The sequence below is a fragment of the Passer domesticus genome, chromosome 5, assembly GCF_036417665.1.
Source record: "Passer domesticus isolate bPasDom1 chromosome 5, bPasDom1.hap1, whole genome shotgun sequence".
Lineage (NCBI taxonomy): Eukaryota > Metazoa > Chordata > Aves > Passeriformes > Passeridae > Passer > Passer domesticus.
The window spans coordinates 3,090,005-3,110,368 of NC_087478.1; the positions used below are offsets into that span (position 1 = coordinate 3,090,005).

The 20,364-nt window shown below is 43.0% G+C and overlaps 3 protein-coding genes and 1 long non-coding RNA gene across 5 annotated transcripts in view; 2 read left to right on the forward strand and 2 right to left on the reverse strand.

The window, feature by feature from the left end:
* Window positions 1–150: 150 nt before the first annotated feature.
* KIN (Kin17 DNA and RNA binding protein) lies at window positions 151–10,431 on the reverse strand. Of its 2 annotated transcripts, none has more exons than XM_064421728.1 (13): window positions 10,269–10,431; window positions 9,645–9,739; window positions 8,773–8,816; window positions 8,542–8,664; window positions 7,276–7,457; window positions 6,333–6,381; window positions 5,959–6,016; window positions 3,897–4,017; window positions 3,366–3,416; window positions 2,919–2,987; window positions 2,318–2,417; window positions 1,942–2,042; window positions 151–1,091 (listed from the first exon to the last, which is right to left on the reverse strand). In XM_064421728.1, exons 1-13 carry the CDS (start codon window positions 10,380–10,382, stop codon window positions 1,029–1,031), a joined length of 1,170 nt encoding a protein of 389 aa, XP_064277798.1. In that variant the 5' UTR covers window positions 10,383–10,431; the 3' UTR covers window positions 151–1,028. The 2 variants fall into 2 exon arrangements, with proteins under 2 accessions (XP_064277798.1, XP_064277797.1); XM_064421727.1 differs by having other exon boundaries at window positions 3,897–4,020; window positions 10,269–10,430.
* Window positions 10,432–10,446: 15 nt separating this feature from the next.
* Window positions 10,447–17,763, forward strand: ATP5F1C (ATP synthase F1 subunit gamma). Its single transcript, XM_064421729.1, has 10 exons — window positions 10,447–10,564; window positions 11,718–11,752; window positions 12,660–12,791; window positions 13,146–13,350; window positions 13,778–13,921; window positions 14,307–14,371; window positions 15,016–15,171; window positions 16,119–16,215; window positions 17,033–17,070; window positions 17,624–17,763. Exons 1-9 carry the CDS (start codon window positions 10,521–10,523, stop codon window positions 17,037–17,039), a joined length of 885 nt encoding a protein of 294 aa, XP_064277799.1. The 5' UTR covers window positions 10,447–10,520; the 3' UTR covers window positions 17,040–17,070; window positions 17,624–17,763.
* A 797-nt stretch (window positions 17,764–18,560) lies between these two features.
* On the reverse strand, window positions 18,561–19,668 carry LOC135301544 (uncharacterized). The gene is made up of 2 exons (XR_010363289.1): window positions 19,602–19,668; window positions 18,561–19,144 (listed from the first exon to the last, which is right to left on the reverse strand). It is a non-coding gene; the product is annotated as an uncharacterized LOC135301544 (long non-coding RNA).
* A 50-nt stretch (window positions 19,669–19,718) lies between these two features.
* The window catches only part of TAF3 (TATA-box binding protein associated factor 3), a 113,675-nt gene continuing 113,029 nt past the window's right edge, over window positions 19,719–20,364 (forward strand). The window contains exon 1 of the mRNA XM_064421730.1: window positions 19,719–19,967. Within this exon, the coding sequence (XP_064277800.1) occupies window positions 19,802–19,967 (166 nt within the window). The 5' untranslated portion in view covers window positions 19,719–19,801. The remainder of the gene's footprint in view (window positions 19,968–20,364) is intronic.

A 20,364-nucleotide genomic window follows, 5' to 3' on the forward strand; every position in this document is an offset into this window, starting at 1 on the left:
CCTTCAGGTGATGGGTTTTAAGTTTGCCCAGAACCACCCACATGGTTTTTTTGACCCAAATAATGTGGTGCACCAACCCAGCACTCCACTGTGCTCTCTGGTGGACTTAAATCAACAGCATTGGAAAGGTTGGTGAGAAACACACTGGCATAAGAAAGGTTTCTGTTTATTCCTGAAGTGCCTTAGAAATTAAACATTGTACAAAATGTGACACTTTTAAAAAAATAAAACAAGTAATGCTACATCATTTAGCATGAGTAACATTACTCATGTAGCAGAGCAACAATGGAAGAAAGGAAAAGGCTTTGGAAAACCAAAGGAGCAACCCCCACTTCATATCTGCACAAGCTTCAGCTGGCATCCCAAGACACTCCACAAGCAACATCCATGGAGCAGCTCCATATAGAGTGCATATGAAGATAAATTCCATATTAGTATTATCAGGAGCCCTGACAAACCTGCTGGAGGAGTAATGACTTGCATTGTACTATCACTGCTGTGCTGATCAAAAACAAACTGGTGACCGCATGTAATAAACCAGACCATTTTTACAGCAGCCAGGAAATAACCCCCTGCAGCACTGGTATCTTCCTGCTATCCCCTCAATCCCATGCCTTGTTCATGCACTCACAAGTCCATTTTGGCTCAGAATTGAGAAGTGTGTTGTTTAAACTCCACTGGCTCCAACACACACTGCCTCCCTCTAGGTAATTCTCTCTTCAGGACCTGCCCACATACTCCAGTTTGCAGCTCTCTGCTACATTTTACAAAAGGAAATGGAAGCAAATATTATAACTTTGATATAAAATCAGATGAAAAATTTCCAGACAGTATTTCCATAAACATTTTATGTAACAAATTCATAGCTATCTTTAAATAAATCAAGTTTGCTGTAGTTAATGTCTATATACATTATAAATACATATACACACAATTAAAACCCTGACATGGTAGAGTCTTGTGTCTGCCTGAAAGACGTCAGAAAGGTTTTCAGAACCAAAATCTCCTCTGAAGCATGATTTAGCACCTCAGGCAAGTTTGGAAACATCTTCATACTGGATATCTTCAACTCTGCGCCCTTTTAAAGGTCCCTGGACAATGACAGAAAAAACATAACATCACAACATAAAACTGTTTCTTGAATTCCCAACAGGGAGATTATAGTAGGAGAGGTAAAGGGGATTTGTTCATAATACAATGTTCCTTGATTCATAATTTTCAGCCTGACCAGAGAATGTGACAAGGTCAACACCATCCCAGAAATTCTTTCACTTTTCAGTTTGCTTTTAGTACCAAAGTTCCTCCTCTCATCAGGGCATCTGCACAGTCTCTTCCCAAATCCTCCAGAATCCAGCCTGGACTGAGTTTGTGCAGCCCTTCTTTGAATTGCAAGCTGTGTTTAAGAAGTTTGACTTTGAGCCAGTATCTTCTGTGCTTTATCAATCAGTTTAAAGATTGGTTTTGCAGAGCAGAACAAAGAAAGAGCCACACAGACCTGGTGGCATGGACTGATTGTCAACCATAACTGTTAACCATCAACAAGACAACAAATGAGCACATAAAGCTCCATTCAGTCTGGAAAAGGCAGGAGTAAATTCACATGCTTGCACATTTTGCATTTTTTACCTTCCCACAAAACAGTACCGCAACAGCCATGTTCAAAATAAACACAAAATATTTTCCAAATCTCTTTCAAGTTTAAAACTTGCTAAATTCAGCACCCTATCATCTTTTTGAAGATTCTCTGCAAACAGCAAAGAATAAGCCTGTGATAGATGGGAATATGTGGCTGTTGATAAGTGGGGGGTGTCCACAGAACTTTGCACACCACAAATCCCACCTGTAAGGCAGGATTAAGGATAACATGTTTCTTTCTGAAAGCTCTCCATGCACAGATGGAAAGCTCTCTGCAAACAAAAGCTTGCAATGTTTGACACTTACTGAGTCAATGGTTATTGTCACTGAAAACCTCTTCTCATTGATGGACTCCAAAATGCCTTCATTTCCCCTGTACCCACCATTTAATACCATCACTTTCTTGCCTAAAATAAAAATAGGAAAAGAGTTACACAACAGGGTCCCAAACCTCTGCTGAAAAGTTTTTCCCCATCTTTCTTATAAACCCCCTTTGAGTATTTGAAAGTCCTCTAAGGTTTTCACAGCACCTTCCCTTTTCCAGGCTGAACAACCCCAACTCTCTCAGCCTGTCTTCTCAGGAGAGGTTATAGTACTTTCAAGTGGATGAATTATAGTTTAAAAGAACTGAAATATAAGTTTTGCAGTGGCAGAAGCTGAAAACAGAAGGAAACAGCTGTACCTGGTGCTGGTATTACAGTTTCTAGATGTGTCTGATCAAGCTTCAGCTTGTCCCCAGAGTCAATCACCTTCACAACTGCTGTGTATTTGTCAATCACTTCCTGTTTTGAAAGGCAGAGGCCAATCAGAAATACCAAACATTGTTCTCTAAATTTACATTTCCAAGTTAACAAACTTTGGCTCTGCAATTCTACATTTTCAAAACTAGCAAAATGCAAGGGTTCAAGCCTGGAGATTTTGTGTGCAAATGAGACCCTGCAGCTTAAAATATCAGTGCAGAACTGCTAGTCTTGAGTTAAAATCCAACTGCTCTGCTGTTGTCACATCCCACGGATACAGGGATTATTCTCCAAGATGGAAGTGTTAATAGGGACAAACTACACAGGACAAAGCTGTGCTTAAGAAAAGATCACTGAATAGATGCCCTTAAACCAATTCAGAGGCTCACTGCCTGTCCAGAATAAATCCCAATACAGGTGAGGTGACATTTCAGTCCTCAACAGTGTTGTCTTAAGGCTGAACAACCTGCACAATGAAACAAATCTTCCTAAGTCACATAATTCCAAAAAAGCCAAACCAGTGCTCCCCATGGCCCACCTTACCTTAACAACTGCCTTCTTCTTGTGGTACTTCTCTCCAAGCTTTTTTGTTACAATTTTTACGATAATTTCCTGGGAGATTTGAAAGGAGAGAAAAAATAAAATAAAGTGACAAAATGTGCAAACAACTCTACAATCTAAATTAATAGTACAGCACAGTGCAGGAAGCAACAATAGTGAAGATGTGGCTTTCAGGAATTTGTGTATATTGTCAAATTACTGGCTCAAAGTAGCAGCCCTCAAGACTTTTTTGGGTTTCTTTGACACATACAGTTACACTTGAATTCACAATGTAATGTGACAATGTCCACAATGGGTCAAGAGGAGGAAAGGGAAAATAAGTGTAAATTTAGTTTGCAATTTGCTTTGGATCTTTACACTAATCAACAACAGCTTTAGAAATGCAGAATTGAGTGTATTTGGTATAATAATAATTTTTAAGTCACTTACAGGCTGTAACCAGTAGTCCCTTCGAGATGCTCTTTTCTTCTCCTCTTCAAGCTAAAGAACAACAATTAATCACCATTTGCTTCCTCCTGCCAATGCAGTTTTCCCATGCTTTTGAACAGCTTTGAACAAATTCCTCCAGCCCCATGTCATGTGGGGAACAAAAACAATCCCCAAACCCTAAATAAGGGTAAGTCAGTATAGTCTTGCCTCATAAATGCATTTGATGAATCCAGGAACTCATGATAAAATGATGGTGATTTGTATTTTTTTTTGCAAGTGTTTCTAGGTATTTTCTTCTCCTGCGAAATCTGTATTCGTTTACTTCCCAACACCTCAGTCATCCGGGGAATAGGCAGAGTTGAGCAGCCAGTTTTATGAAGAAATGAAACCAGTTTTATGGGGAAATTTAATCGTTTTGCCTGGTAAGATGTGAAAGTTGGAATTCCATGTGAACTGAAGGTGTGAGGTCACTTCAAAGGTGAAGTGGACATCGGCACAGGGGCACACAAACAGATCCTGCATGATTATTACCTCCATGATCTCATCCAGTGCAGATTTCTTCTTTTTCTCTTTGGACTGACCAGAGCTATGAGCTACTTCTTTTCTTTTAACTGCCCCCTCCACCATCTTCAGTGCATTCTGTCCAAGGACACTGCTGGAAAAGGAAGATGGGTGTTTTCACAGCAGATCTTACATTTTTTCCTCTACCAAGATGCATTTGAAGAACTGGTTGTGCTGGTCTGATTGATTTCAGTTGTCCCAGTCCCCCTGCAGACCCTACAGAGCTCCTCCTCTAGAACTGGTCTCCTTGGGGTGCAAACTCCGTGTCCACTGAGGGTCACTGCTGGCAGTCCAGCAGAATGGACACAGCCCCATGAGCAGTTCACCACTGCACAAAGAGTTTATCAAGTTCAATAAAGAAGACAAAAACTGGTCTGCAAATTTGAAAGCACAAACTTTAGAGAAGCCACCTGGACAGAGGAATGCTCAGACAGGGCAGGTATCTAGAATTCCTTCCAGACAGAAATACTGAGCTTATCTGACAATGGGAGAAAACACCCTGGAATCTACAGACAAGAACTCCATACTCAGCAAACAAATGTCACCTTCACAACCATATTCAAAATAGGCAAACAGCCTAACTGTGGAAAATAAAGAGCAATCAGCAGAAAAAGTTACATCTCAGAGATGAGGGAACATCTAGATAAAATGAGAACTGCCCATGGGCAGCTTCAGTTCAGCCATTTTTATAACAGACATTTGAACACAGTTAAAAAATTTAGACATTGTTTCAACCCGAAAGATGAAGGCAGCTGCTCTGAGGTGAACAGTGATGCAATAATTAATATGGCTTTAGGACAAATTGCATGTTCTGCCTGTGGTGAGGATGTACTCCCACAGGGAATATATCCCACAGGAATGAAGAGACAGGAATTGCAGCAGAAGCAACTTTAAGAGAAAAACTCTATTTCAGAGGAGGTCTGAATAAACATGGAGTTTGAGAAAAAAATTGTACATTAAATCACAAATCAAATAGCAAGTACTTAAAAAAAATCTCATAAAGGACAACATACAATTAAAACATAACAACTGCAGTGTCCACATTTAAGAAGACAAACACATCTAGCTGTGAACTTACTACACTACCAGTTCAAAGTTTAGATAAGTATTTCATATATGCTGTGAAGAAATTAGACTATTTGATATATTATTTCCCATTTGGCTAAATTTTAGCAAGGACCTAAAGCATTCCTCACTGAAACTATTCAAGTGAGAGTCTGAATAAAGTTTCAGAATCATCTTAAGCACAGCTCAATGCTTAGGGATAATTTACAAGTTTTCCTTAAAGCCTGCAATCTGTCTCTATTATTGCAAAGAACTGCTTTACTGTCTCATTTTCTGCCTGGCATATATCCCATCAGATACCTTATCTAAGAGCTGAGTGAGATGAGAGAAAAGCTTTCTTTCTACCTGGAATACATTTAATTACAATATTGCCTCACATGAGAAGATGTACTGCTCATCAAACAGTTCCCCAGACTGCTGTAAGTCAGTATTATTTGCATTATTGATCCCTTTTGTCCTGCATTGCTTGTGGTTACATGATGACAATTAAATTCCAGAGCTCTGGGAAGATTTATTTCAGGCAAATTTAGCTGCTTAAACGATGACCAAAGAAAGTATTGTCTCCAATTAGACAAGGCAATCAAACCTTTTAGGAACCAAGATTAACAAGTCAGGAATATCCATTCATAGAAGGCAGCTGGGACTGGATGGCATCACTGCAAATGCTTTGGCTGGATCCCTTTCCCACCCTCACAGGAACCTGTGACTGCCTATTATTTTATGGGCATTTGCCATGAAGCACAGAGAAATCAAGAAGGCTCCTCACAGCTCACATTTAAGATACACCCACTCATCCATTTTAAATACAAAAACCATGAAGTCACCCAGTCACCTTCTGAATACCAAGAGAAAATGAGAGATTAGACTCCAAATATTTCAGGACAAGACAAACCTTCCTGTTCATAAAATACCATTGTCATAGAAGTGCTTTGTAACAGTAAATGTTGGTCTTAAATTGTTTTCTCACCTTGTTTTAGAAGATGCTGCGACTGAAGTACTTGCTCCTTTGTTTAAATTAAATGTGACTAAAAAATAAAGAGACATTACTCTATTTCTATCTTTAAAAAATAACTGCATTGAAGGATGTTAACAATTTTTTAAATCTGCAAATAGAAAAGAATCATAAATTTGAAAATATTTACTAATCTCTATTTTGGTTTAGTTTTAAAGTAAATTAAAATTTGTAACAAAATACTCTGCATTGCCACATTCCAGTGCTCCTTAAAACTGATCTCAAAGCACTTTATGAAGCACTAAGCAGGCTTCAATGCTCATTTAATTTGAATTACAAAATCAGTTCCAGTAGGTTCTAGAAAATTATATTAGTCAAAATCTAGTTACCTTTTTCTTCTTCATTTTCTCTATTCAGTTCAGTATAGACTGGCATTTCCTGCCAAAAAACACAAAGCACATTTAAAGACTCAAACAGAAAACTGAGTCAAGGTATCATAATCATTGATTAGCTCAGTTTTACAGACAGTAACTGTAATATTCAATCTGATTCGTAAAAAACTGAAGTTGAAAACATCATCTCACTACAGGCTCCCGTGCAAAACTCTCCAATTAACAGAGGTGCTGCCTAAACTTGCTCAATTCCAGCATAAAAGGCAAGTGGCCTTGCTGCAGGAGTTTTCTCTATCTGAACCAGCATGATCTGACTGGTTTCTGGACAGACTGATAACTCAAAGAAGGAAATCCTGGTATATTTCCAATTTTTCAGCACCAAAGGCTCAGACCATTTAATTTTCAATTAGTTTTAAATTAAGCAGCAGGTAATTGTTTACAACAGTATTTAAATGTACCCACCAATACCCAGAATCAAATAGGAGATTTCAGCCCCAGGCAACATGTATGGGGGTCATGGCATCATGCCAAGTGAACAGATCCCAAATAACAACACCAGCACCACCAAAAAAGAACGTTTCACTGTGTGAACTTGATTATGCCAGACCCCCCTGGTTATTTATCTCAGCCTCCTCAGTGCACCAGGTACTTGTTATCTGCAGCCCTACTAGTTGTGAAATACCATAAATGAAGACATCATGCAGCTTAATGGATTGTTTGCTCCCCCTTCTCAAATTCAAGAGTGATTTTAAATCACTAATCACTGGAAGAGCAGTAATTATTACTTCCTTAGTACTACTGCAAGTTGGGTACAATGTAACTCCAAGTTGGGAAGCAAAGGAAATACCAGTGCAAGGATTCCAGCAGCATCAAATTCCCCACTGACTTAACCACAAAGAGCTTTGAGCTGAAGGTCCACACACAGTGCAATTTTCCTCACCAGTTCTTTCCCCTCCAAACCTCTTCTAACTTGCTGCTCAATGAATTTGGCAGTTTTCTCCTCATCATCAAGGTCCTGTTTCTTCTTCCTCTCTTGTTCTTGCTGCCTGCGAATGGTCTCTGGGTCCCTGTCAATGTACTGAATGTACCAGCCTTTAGGGGTCTCATCAACCTTGCAAAGACCTAAAAAGTCACGGCAAAACAAAGTAAGATTAGCATTAACAATATCAAGATGATTTTTAGTCCATGTTTGTGGGGATCCTTAGAATCAGAAGGTTTTGGGAAGCTGCAAAAGGCAGGCCTTAGGAACAGCAGAATTGTAATTAGAGCTAAGCGGTAGCCGTAAGATTTGTCAGCAGAAAAGTTAACTTTTATAAATGAGATATAGAAAGTAAGGACAAATAAAACTGTGTATTAATTTGTTCACTGTAGCAACGTAGATACTTCACCAGAGAAAACACAACCCTTACTGGGCTGCTAAAACTGACTTTGAATTATCTGTACCATGTTCTTCTGCCCTCAGCTACCCAGATCTCTTTGGACACAGGCCAGTGTGCATCACAAAGTGCATGAAGTGTTTTACAATACTTTCCTTATTGAAGAAAATGTTTCCTCCCCACTGTTTTAACAAGGAAGAAGACAGAAATCTAACATGTATAAATGATACACACTCACAGTATGGTACTAAAGGAAATATTGCAGCACTGTGCTATTGTTACTGACTCTGGCTAGAGTAACTTTCCAAACACTCTGTAGCTGCTGGACGTATCCTGCAGAACAGGGGCACGCAGAGCCAAAGAAAACTTTCTGTCACACCACAGTGCCATTTAATCTCTCTTCCTCCCACTAAACACCGAACTGCAGATCTCCAGCTTTAACCCTTAATTAGGCCAGGAATGAAAATGACTGCTTGCTTCTTGTCACCTCAGACGTGGAAAGAATCTGTCATTTTTAAACGGCAACTGTTAGAAGTTGATTTAGAATTTAGCAATGTATCCAGTAAATCATCCAGCAGATGAAACAAGGAAAGGCTTGTTTCCTTGTTTCATTGATATACTCATCCCAGACTTCTGACATTTTCCATAAGCAAACTCCTAATGGTTAGCACAGAAATACATTTGGAAATCTTTTCATGTATATACAGGAGGGGAAGGGAAGAAAGAAAAAGAGCTAATATAAGTATTTACTTATCAATGACCACTGATCAATTTACTGATCAATTACCCACTAATTTTAAGATTTTCCAACCCTGAGCAGGTAGTCTCACCTTCTCTCCCCAGCCATTTTGTAAAATCAGTCAGTGTCTCCCACTGTGTGGCATTCATGTGGATGTGTTCTCGATGGCTGATGTATTCATTGTACACAATATTATTGTGCACTCTCTTTGTTCCTAAAATACAGAATTATTATGATTATCATTATTACTACTATTATTATGATGTGGCTTGCACTGAACCAACAAAAGACACTAAAAACAAACAAACAGCAAAATATTTACCAAATCGCCTCCTGAGCAATTCTAGGAAATCATTTCGGAATTCCCTTAGGGAATAAAAAAAAAGTATTTTAGTAAAACTTTAACAACTAAGAAGCAATTTTCTGTTGTCATTAACAATTAAACATCTGCAGCATAAATCTGATTATTCTTCTGAGCTGAACATGACAATATTCAGACACATTTCCCTTTTTCAGTAGACCAGGAGTAAACACAGGATGAAACACAATATGATACATGCACACACCCTAAACATCCAAGAGAGTAACAGCCTCTCAAAGGGATAACATGGAGCAGAGGAATCTCAACACTTCCCACTAATTGCTGGCGTTTGGTTACCAGGTGTCTTCCCAGGCTGACTGACACAGCACAGGGCAGGACAAAGGGCAGAGGAGGGGATGGAGCAGATGGATCACTCATCTCCCTGCTAATTCCAGGGCTGCAGCACAAAGCCTCACTTCAGACTCGTGCTGAGGACAGCTCCAGTCATCCCAGCTGTCATGTAAGTGAGCTGGATAAAGGCTGGGAGAAGCTGGGAGATGTCAGTCCCTCCCCTGGCTTGTTCTCTCTCTGTTATGGCTCTTTTAGCTCATGTGTGTGTGGCAGTCACTCAGCAGGGACAGAAAGGTGAGGTATTTGTAACACAGAGCAACTTTAAACAGGATTAAAACATGTGACAAAACTGAGTAAGATCATGATATCTTTTACCTAAACTTTAAAGGTGGCATTGCCTTAATTTTCAATTACAAGAAGAGCTGACACTACCTATATCACAATAAAGCATCTTCAATGAGACATTATTGAGCCTTAGGGGTGTAGCTATGCAGAGCTGATACAGGCATGAAGATCTGGGTAAGGTTATACAGAAAACTTACTCAGAGAAGTAATCCATGAATTGCTGAGGATTTTCAGAAGCCAGCAGCAACTGCCTCTGGTGGGACTCAGACATGCAGTGACACTTGAAGCCATTCTATAAAGCAGAAATAAAAAGTTGGCTTGTCTCTGCCTCAATTTGCAACACTCACAGATGAAGAGAGTACTAAATCCCTACAAATAAAATCCTACAGGTGTGATCGCAGCTCCTACGAAGTTCCCCTCAATAGCACCGGGGACATTTACAAGGGAGACTGATGGGACAAGGGACAATGGCTTTAAACTGACTGAGGGCAGGGTTAGACAAGACATTGGGAATAAATCATTCCCAGTGAGGGTGGGGAGGCCCTGAGGCCTCTCAGGCTGCCCAGAGCAGCTGTGGCCGCCCCATCCCGGGAGTGTTCAGGGACAGCCTGGACGGGGCTGGGATCACCCGGGGGCAGTGGAAGGTGTCCCTGCCCGTGGTAGGGAGCTGGAACTGGATGATCTTTAAGGTCCTCCCAGCCCAAACCCTCCTGTGATCCCTCCAGCTGCCACAAGAGCTGACCCCAGCCAAGGGGATGTGATCCCAGGAGAACCGCGACCGGGTCCTCAGACCAGGGGACCCCCCGCGCGCCCCCGGTTACCTCATCGCGGCACTGCTTCTGGCACATCTGGCAGTACCAGCGCAGCTTCTGCAGCCCCTTGGACTTGATGCGGTTGGCGATGGCCTTGGGGCTGAGGAAATCCGACTTGCCCATGGCGCCGGTCCTGGTCCTGATCCCTCTCCCGCCCCCTCCGGAAATGGCGGCGGCGCCCTGGAAGCGGATCCCGGCGGGGCGGCGCAGGCGCGGTGCGGGCGCGCTGACCTTCAGCGGGGCTGTGGTGGAGGCGCCGCCATGTTCGCCCGGGGCGCCGCGGTCGCGCTGGTCCAGCCGCAATGGTACCGGCACGGGCGGGGACGGGCGCTGTGGGCACGGGGGAACGCGTCCCGATGGCCGGGGCGGCTCTGCGGGGTCAGGGGGGGATGGCTTCCCTCGGCCGTGCGGCGCCTGGGGGCGGAGGGGTCGCGGCCGCGGGCGGCCCGTGAGGGGCTGTGGGCTCTGAGGGGTGGTGGTGGAGCGGGGACCGGGGGATGAGGGCAGCGGGGACCCGCAGGGATGGAGGGTCCGTGCTCGGTGGGTGGGAGCGCTCGGCCGGGCTGGGTGAATGGGACAGGCGAGGGTTAAAGGACTGGTTTGTGCATGGCAGGAGACCCTGCTCTGGCCAGGAAATGGTGCGGCCTCCGCTGCTTCGTTTTAATAGTCTTTAGAAACTAATTGCGTTGCATGAAGCTTTGTATAAAATTATTTTTTTATTTCTGATTTGCCCTTCTAATGCCCTCGTTTGCTTTGTGCCATTAGCCAAGGCGGTGGGTAACGCGTTAAACCTTTCTCTGTACGCGGCGCCGCCTCGAGTCCCGGGCCGGGTCTGGCCCCTCGGTTCGGGGTCACTGAGGTGCTGGAGCGGGGCCGGAGGAGGGCAGAGGGGCTGGGGAAGGGCCTGGAGCCCAAATCCTCTAAGGAGCAGCTGGGGGAGCTCAGCCTGGAGAAATGGAAGCTCGGGGTGACCTTATCGCTCTACAGCTCCCTGAGTGCAGTCAGGTGGGAGTTGGCCCCTTCTGCCAGACAGCAGGACACGAGAACATAGGCTTAGGTTGTGCATTAGGGGCAATTTCTTCACAAAAAGTGTAATTAGACATGGGAATGGGCTGCCCAAGGAGGTTGTGGAGTCACTGTCCCTGGAGGAGTCTGAAGAAAGACTGGATGTGGCACTCAGTGGTTTAGTTGATAAGGTGGTGTTCGGTCATAGGTTGGACTTGATGATCTCAGAGGTCTTTCCCAGCCTAATTGATTCAGTGAAATTGTATCAGTTGGGAAGGATGAAGGTGTGCATACAAGCCACAGGTCAGAGTGGCTTGTCTCTGCCACAGATGTCTTTTAAGAAGCAGCAAATCTTTGAAGTTTTCATCACTCTGAGAGGGACTTGCCCTTGGCATGTGTTGGTTTGCTGGAGACCTAGTGAATTACCCTAATTTCTCCTGCATTCCTTTTCAGGGGCCAAGTCAGGAATATGGCAACGCTAAAAGACAGTAAGTAAAGGTTTTGTCTGCTCTTGAGAGAGGGAAAATGTTGCAGGAAAACCATATATTAAAATATAATTCTGTTTAGCCTCTGTTGGGTAAAATGATTGTGATACCTAACAATGATATATAGGCCTTCAGTGCTAATTACATTAAACAAGTGTCCTTCAGAAGTGGTTTTAGCAGTAATTTAGATGTCTTTCTATAGTTTTACTCAAATAGGTTTTAAAAATAATTTTATCTTATGTGCTAAACCAAACTTCTGCCCACCTCTAAGAGTTGACTTAGTTTCTCTTATGTTTATTTCCTTGTGCTTTTATGCAGCATTTGGTGGGGGAGAAAGGATTGACTGAATGGTTTTAGTGTGATAATGCTTCCTTAAGCCATTCCTCATAGTTCTATGTAGGGATGTTGCCTTGGAATTGTGCTTATCAGTGGGATGCCTGTTTTGGTTACTTTTTTAGTGTTTTTATAGATGTCACTTTACCACAGTCTAAATAGAGGAGGAAATTTATTCTGTCTTCACTCTATGGGGACTTTTTTGTTTGTTTATTTTCTCTGCTTGTCATCTGTGAAAGATGACATTATACCTCAAGTAATATATTTGTGAAACAGGAAGATTTGGAAGCAAAGTGATTAATACACAGACTTCATGTTGGGATAAATATTAAATAAATGTTATGTCTGAAGGAAATAACATCTGTGTTGTAAATATGAATTTGTGTTAGTTACATTCTTACTCTAACTGCTAATACTGAGGTCTTTTGTGAGGTTTGTGTGCTGTTTGTTTATTTATTTCTTCTTCTTTGAGGAACATGGCAAAATATTTTTGGATGTCCCTTGCTGGCATTTTGTTGTTTGGGTGTGAGGCAGTATGCCCAGTACAGTCTGTGACCTTGAACTCTCAACCTTGCAGTCACCAGGCGTTTGAAGTCCATCAAGAACATCCAGAAGATCACCAAGTCCATGAAGATGGTTTCTGCAGCCAAATACGCAAGAGCTGAGAGGGAGCTGAAGCCTGCGAGGGTCTATGGAACAGGAGCTCTGTGTGAGAGAAAGAGCTTGCATTTATTTAGTCATGGGGGAGCAGAAGAGGAGGTTTTCATACTGGTGATAAAATGCCAAGGCTTTTTAACCTTCTAGTAGTCTGTTTCCAAAAGAATTTACACAGTGAACTTCACTGATCTGATCAGAGCTGTGACTGGCTTTGAATTGTTTCTTGCTCACATCTGATCTGACCACGTGCAAACTTGAAACAATTGCAAAGGAGATAAAGTTAATCTGGCTGAGATCTGAAGCCCCTTTGGTATTGGTTTTAGTTAGAATAATTCAGAGCATTTTTTATTACTTACTTGCTTTTTTGGCACCCTTGAAAAACATGTGATGATCTTTTTTTTCCCAGCTCTTTATGAGAAAGCAGAAATAAAGGCACCTGAGGACAAGAAGAAGCACCTCCTTATTGGTGTGTCCTCTGACCGAGGCCTGTGTGGTGCTATCCATACATCTATTGCTAAAACCTTGAAGAACGAGATTACCAACCTCTCAAATGCAGGGAAAGAGGTTATGGTGGTTGGAGTAGGTGACAAGATCAGAGGCCTGCTTCAAAGGTAAAAAGGATGGCACCCAAAAGTTTCGTTTGGAGTTTTGTTTTCTGTGGTAGAAATTTCAAGACTGTAAGCTTGTGTGCAATTGGCAGGAAATTGCATTGAAGGGAACTGTGTTAAATTCATGTTCCTGTAAAAAAAATTAGCAAATATCTGACAAGTGGTTTTGATACATAATTTGGGGGACTGCTACACAGCACTATTATATTTTTGAAATAAAAGTCTGAAAGCTGGCAACTGGCGCTGTTACACTTGTGTGTATTGTGAAGCTATGGTAATTTAACTGAAAGCAAAGTTTCTTTCAGACCCTAATTCAATAAAATGTTTCATTCTGAACACTAAGTTACAGTCAGTTACCTCTAGTAAGTCTTGCTGCTCCTGTATTTTAGAGCATCCCCTTGGTTCTAACACAGGTTTGTTGTTGCTGCAGGACACATGGCAACTATTTCCTGGTGACATTCAAAGAGGTGGGACGGAGGCCTCCGAGCTTTGGAGATGCTTCAGCCATTGCTTTGGAGCTGTTAAACTCTGGGTATGAATTTGACGAGGGCTCTGTCATCTACAATCGGTTCAGGTAAGGTTGAACTGAAACTTCACTGGAAAAATACTGGGCAGAATGCTTCAAAGAGCATATTGGCCAATGAAGTTGTATGAAAGCTGAATTTAACTGAAAACTGAAAGTAGATATTTGGCATATTCACATCTTGATTTTGTTGTGTGTCAAGAACTGGGCTGTTTTTTCTAGTAGCTGTGGTTGGAACTGGCTTTTAACTTGTGTATAGCTGTTATATCTACAGTCAACACATCATTATATCCATGTGGTGCCCAAGACCTTTTCATCAGGGTTATCACAAAACTTTGTGGCATTGGAAAGCCAGAAGTTGTCTGTTCTAGTTTGATCTGAACCATTCAGTTTAGAGTTAGTTGAATGAAGAGCCTATTTTGCTCCTTTTGTACAGGTCTGTCATCTCTTACAAGACTGATGAAAAACCAATCTTCTCCTTTGAAACTGTGGCTGGCTCTGGTAAGTAGGGAGCTAGAAACCACCAGTTACATGCAGTGATAGATCACAAAAAAAGCACTTTGAAAATTGGAATATGGTATTAAACATCTTATTATGGTGCTTGTATCACAGTTTAACAGATGGTTTTATTGTGGCCTAGACCAGTCCAAGGCTGGCTCACAAAGGTGCTGTAGGGCAAGGAGGTTAAAAACAAAGGTGATGCTAATTCTGGTTTGAGATTCTGTCTCAAGCAAGAATTATGCATATGTAAACTCTTTTCAGTTCCAAAATTTTCAGCACTGAATAGCCTGAGTAGTGAGTGACTTTTCACTGCTCACTAAAAATACCCCAGAATGTTTCTGCAGCATTGTATGGGAAGGTTAAACATAATATGGCAATAATGTATTTTGCTTTGATCTGACTTTCCTAATATTAAATTGAATTAAAGCACATAAAACAGTTAACAGAATTATAACTAGCACAGAGATTCTGAAGGTACACATAATATGTTCAGGAAATCCCTCTGTGCTGCCTTAAGTATTGAATCAGCCCAGACAAGTAATCTTCTCCATGCATTGTATTTACTTACAATACTTCCAGCATTGTATTTTGCTGGAAGTAGTAAATCTTGGATGTGTCTAAGCCTGCTCCTCCATGTTTTGCAGAAAGCCTAAGTATCTATGATGATATTGATGCTGACGTGCTGAGAAACTACCAGGAGTTCACGCTAGCAAACATCCTGTACTACTCCCTGAAAGAATCCACCACCAGCGAGCAGAGCGCCAGGATGACTGCCATGGACAACGCCAGCAAGAATGCTTGTAAGCTGCTCCCTGCATTTGCAGGACTTCACTTGTTCAGCAGGAACGTGCTGGCCTTGCTTTGTGTAGTTCTTTCCTCCAAAAATCAGCTGTTTCCTATCTTAATTCCACTTTGAGTCATTTTTTTGAGCCAGTTCAACTGAGATTCTGTTTTGAACATGAATTGTGTTTAGTCCCTGGAAAGAGGGATTGCTGCCAAGAAACAGGCCTAGGACTAGAAATGAAATAACAGATTATTTAAAAGGTGTATGAAATACTAAACTAATTGTGTAATGGCTAAATATTCTCTATGCTTCTTTCATGTGGCTGCTCTGAGGATTTCCTGAATTTTTATAAATCTGTACTTACTCGTTCACCAGATATAATTAGTGCAGTGCAATTTAGAGGTGAAGAAGCTTAAACAATAGTTAAATACCACCTGTCATGGAGAAAGTAGAGAATATATGAGTGTTCCTTGGAAGGATACTGGTGATTATGTGATGCTGATGTGATGTGCAATTGGGCTGCCACAAATGGTAGATATGGCTCTGATGACCAGCGTGAGAGAAATGCGTGATTCCTGCTGTGTTTAAAAATAGTTGAGAAAAAAAATAATTGAGAAAAGTCTCTCCTCCTTTTGGCACAACTTAAAGGAAATAACAATGCAGTTAATTGACAGTGAAATCTAATTTTAAAGCTAATGATGCCTGCTTGTGTTATGTTACAATAAGCTATGTCATGCCTGGTATTTGCAAGTCTGCCAGCTGTTCTGCAGATGTTTAACTGACAAGCTGAATTCTCAGGTTTCTAGATTGTAGGGAAAAAACATCAGGTGCACTAAGCCTCTTGGTATTTGCGGTGGTTTACAAGATACTTGGGTATTATGCCCATGCAGCTTCTCTGTATGTGCATTTATACACATTTACACACTCATTTTGTGTTTAAACTCCAACCTTGCCCTGTTCCAGCTGAGATGATTGACAAGCTGACCTTGACCTTCAACCGCACCCGCCAGGCCGTCATCACCAAGGAGCTCATCGAGATCATCTCTGGTGCTGCTGCTCTGTGAGTATTTGTATGAAGGTGCAGTCAGAGCTCTTGCAGTCATGTGCTGCTTGTGTGCCAGGGTAACAGGCAAACTTTGGGATTGTAGGCTCTAAAACCAGAGGGAAGGCAGTGCCTGGCATGGCTCCCAAGCTTTTCAGCTTGCACAGTTCTACTAACCAGAGAGAAGCTTGGAATTTTTTTCTGATCAAATACAGTTTAAAAGCTGGTAAAATAGATCTTCAGCCTCACCACGCATCCTTGCCTGGAGAGGTGAGGATTTTCCTCCTGGCCTTTGGTGGATTTTCCCCCTCCTCCCTTTTACCTGGATGTTTCCTATTTTGCCTGGTCAAATAGCCCAGTAGTGTTGAGTGGGAGAGAGCAAATGGTGTGACTGAAATGCTTTTGGATAAACCAAGTGTTCAGAAGCTGAGAGTTTGGGGCTGGGTTTGCAAGGAGGGAATTGCCAGAATATTTTCATATGGAATATGTATTTTACTTGAAGTTCAGCGTTTTGCTTGTTTGCCTGAGGATGAGGTTTTGTGCAGGTGTGTGCTGCAGGTTACAAATGTGTGGGCTTAGACCACAATTTGTAACTGCATGTAGCTCATGTGTATTACTGTAACAGTTAAAAATTTGTGCTCTGTATGGAAATACATGTGTTCATATCCTGTGTATTTGCAGAATGCCTGGAACATGTACTTTCTATGATTTCAGTGCTGTATTGTGCTCCTCACAATACATTTGTGGTCATAAATCCGTGCAGAGTTTTGCCTGAATTTGCATGAGTTGCTTCCTAACCTGCTTGTTTTGTTTTTTCTCATAATACCATAACCAGGGATTAATCGGAAAAAGCGGTTCAGCCAAATCCAAGAGGTAAAGTTATGTCATAGAAACTGAATTGTGTTATAAAATGAATTACCACAGAAAATACAAACTCAGATGAGGAAGTCAGAATTGAGGGGTCTTGGTCAGACAGAAATTTTCCTTCCTAAACAGCTGTGAAATTGGACATTTTTAGTTTGAATTTGTCCAGACAGAGTTCTTAATTTTCAGTAATTTTAAGGAAAATATGTCCATGGGAGCATAATCCCAGATGAGTTATAATTTTCTGTGTGTTTTTTTTTTTCTATTATGAAGCCATGGACTCATTTGGAATTACTGTTTGAGTTTTTGCCTGACTTAATGCAATTGCTTAAAAATGTCTGTATGTAAGACATACCTAAAGAGGTTTCTGTATTAACATAAACATATTCCAAGTCTAAAATGTAATTTGAAATTTGAAATGTAAAAAAAAAAAAAAGATGTGACGAATAGTGGGGGGGTGGTAAGGAATATTAATGAAGTATTTAAATTGGGGAAGACAGCAGTTTAAAATAAATACATAAATAGATGAAAGGGTTTTAATTTGTTTCAATTTTCATTACAGGTGAAGAGGAGCTCTTCTGAGCATATGTGGTTTAGCCTGCCTGTGTCTGTGTTAACAAGACTGCTCTGTTATCTTGTGAAGAAGTAGAAAAGCCCCAGAAATCTGTAAATTCTTAAAATAAACCACCTCCATGAAACAGATCTTTTTGGTTGTCTGTGGAGCAAATGCTCTTGGGAGTCTAAAATATCTGGGCTGGGCTTGGGTGTGCTTTGAAACTTTATTTTTTAAAAGTCTGTGCTCTACACTTTTAATTTGCCACGTGAAACACGTGAGTGGATGTTTCCTTCGAAGAGTGGAAGAGATTTTCTGACTTCACCCTGTCTTTGAAAATGAAGTGACCTACTTTGAGAGGTACATTGTATTGTGGGCTGAAGGAGGAGAGTGGAATAACCTCTGCATCACACAGCTGGAACACTGATCTCTCTTATTTGAATGTTGTAGTGCCACTGCAGATGTTGAATTTTTAAAATTAACTGATGTGATTAGGTGAGTCACTACAGAGGTTATTCAGAATGCACAGTGTGTGTATAGAAATGTAAATGTCAGAGGGCTGGGGCACACTCACCACACCCTGAGAGTTTTGTTCAGCCTGGAGAAGAGAAGGTCCTAGCGAGACCTTTCAGCATCTGAAGGGGCTCCAGGGGAGCTGGGAAGGGACTTTGGATAAGGGCATGGAGCAACAGGACAAGGGGTAATGGCTTTAAACTGATCAGGGCAGGGATAGATGGGGTATTGGGAAGAAATTCTTTACAGGTTTCCCAGAGAAGCTCATACTGGTCCCAGTATGGAGCCCTGAGGGGCACCACCCTCGGGACCTTGAGCTGTTAACCAAACCAGGAGCTTCAGGACTTTGTTCTGGGCCAGGTCCTGCTCTTCAGGCTGCAGATGGGAGATGTGAATGTGACTGATGCAACAGACTACTCAGAAACCAAAGTGCTAATTTATGAACTAATTAGGTTTTCATACGAGAGTTCTGTTATTTACAGTTCTGTCCTCCATGCTCTGATTAGTTACACGCAAATAAAAGTTACAGTTTAGCTCTTGTGTATCTCCACAGCCACCACTGAGTTAAGAGCTGTGCTGCTCCTCCTTGTAATCTCCTACACCACTCATTTACTGTAAATATTAAATATTTTGTTTCTGGATCCTTTTTGCTACCAGAGTTCCATCCTTTTCCTACTTTTTTTGTTTGTTTTTTTGTTGTTTGTTTTTTGTTTGGTTGTTGTTGTTGGTTTTGGGGCATTGTTTGGTTTTGTTTTTTTCTTTAATACCACCCAGAAACACTTTCCTCATTGCTGCCAATTTGGTGTTCCATACAACTGGAAAGGAAAAAAAAAAAAGAGGAAAATAACCTTCCTGGGCAGCCTGTTCCAGTGCTCTGCCACCCTCTGTGTAAGGAAGTTCTTCCTCTTGATAGGTGAAACTCCTTGTGCTTTGGTTTCGTTTGTGGCCATTGCTCCTCATCCTGTCACTGGGCATCACTGAGAATTCTGAGTCTGGCACCCTCCTCTTGACAGCTGTCTGTGGGATACATTGAGATATTTATATTTATTTAGAGATACTGGGATTGTTTATAGAATCATAGAATCACAGGATGGTTTGGGTTCGAGGGGACCTTCAAGCTGATCTGCTTGCACCCGCTGCGGTGGGCAGGGACACTTTTCACTATCCCGGCTTGCTCAGAGCCCTGTCCCCCCTGACTTTGAATATCACCACGACCGGGACATCCACCCTGGGCCCCCTCTGTTAGTGCTTCACCACCCCCACAGCGCAGAATTTCTCCCCCATATCCCATCTAAAACTCAGCTTGAATGCATTCCGCCTCGCCCGTCACTACCTGCCCTTGTAAAGAGCCTTGTCGCATCCCTCCTGTGAGATCCCTTCGGGCACTGGGGGACATTTGGCGGTGCTGAGGTACCGATATCGATGTATTTACCTCCTCCCGAGCCCAGAGAGGTATCGATATTGATGTATTTACCTTGTCCCGAGCCCCGTTTCCCGCAGCTGCGGGCCGCGGCCTCCGGGCGCTGCGGGCGGCGTTCCCGCGCTCCGCCCCGCTCGATGCGCTCGGCGCTGGAGCGGCGCTGCCTGGCGGGGGCGGGGCGGCGCCAAGATGGCGGCGGCGATGGCGGCGGCGGGCGGTGCGTGAGAGCTCCCGCGGCCCCCGGCCCCGGCGGGATGTGCGAGACCTACTCCCGCTGGCTGCTGCGGGTGTCGGTGGCGCAGATCTGCCAGGCCCTCGGCTGGGACTCCGTGCAGGTCTCGGCCTGCGACCTGCTCACCGACGTGCTGCAGCGGTACCTGCAGGGGCTGGGCCGGGGCTGCCACCGCTACTGCGAGCTCTGTGAGTGCGGGCTGGGGCTGGGCCGGGGGCATGCGGCCGGACACGGCCCTCGGAGGGAGAGCCGGCTGGAGCAGGGGCCGGGCTGGGTGAGCTCCGGGAGCCCAGCCGAGGAAACGGGGCAGGAGCGCGGGTGGGGGGATTGGGGCAGGGCAGGAGGGCACGGAGAGGGGGTTTGGGGCACTGCTGGGGCAGGAGGGCACGGAGAGGGGGATTTTGGGAGTGCTGGGGTCTGGGCGGCAGTGCCGGAGAGTATGGGGAGGTGGGATTTGGGGAGGGCAGGGGTCTGGGAGACAGGGAAGGAGGGCACAGGGAGGTGAGTTTGGGGGACTGGGAAGGAGGGCACAGGGATGTGGGTTTGGGCAGGGAAGAAGGGCAGAGGGATGTGGGTTTGGGCAGG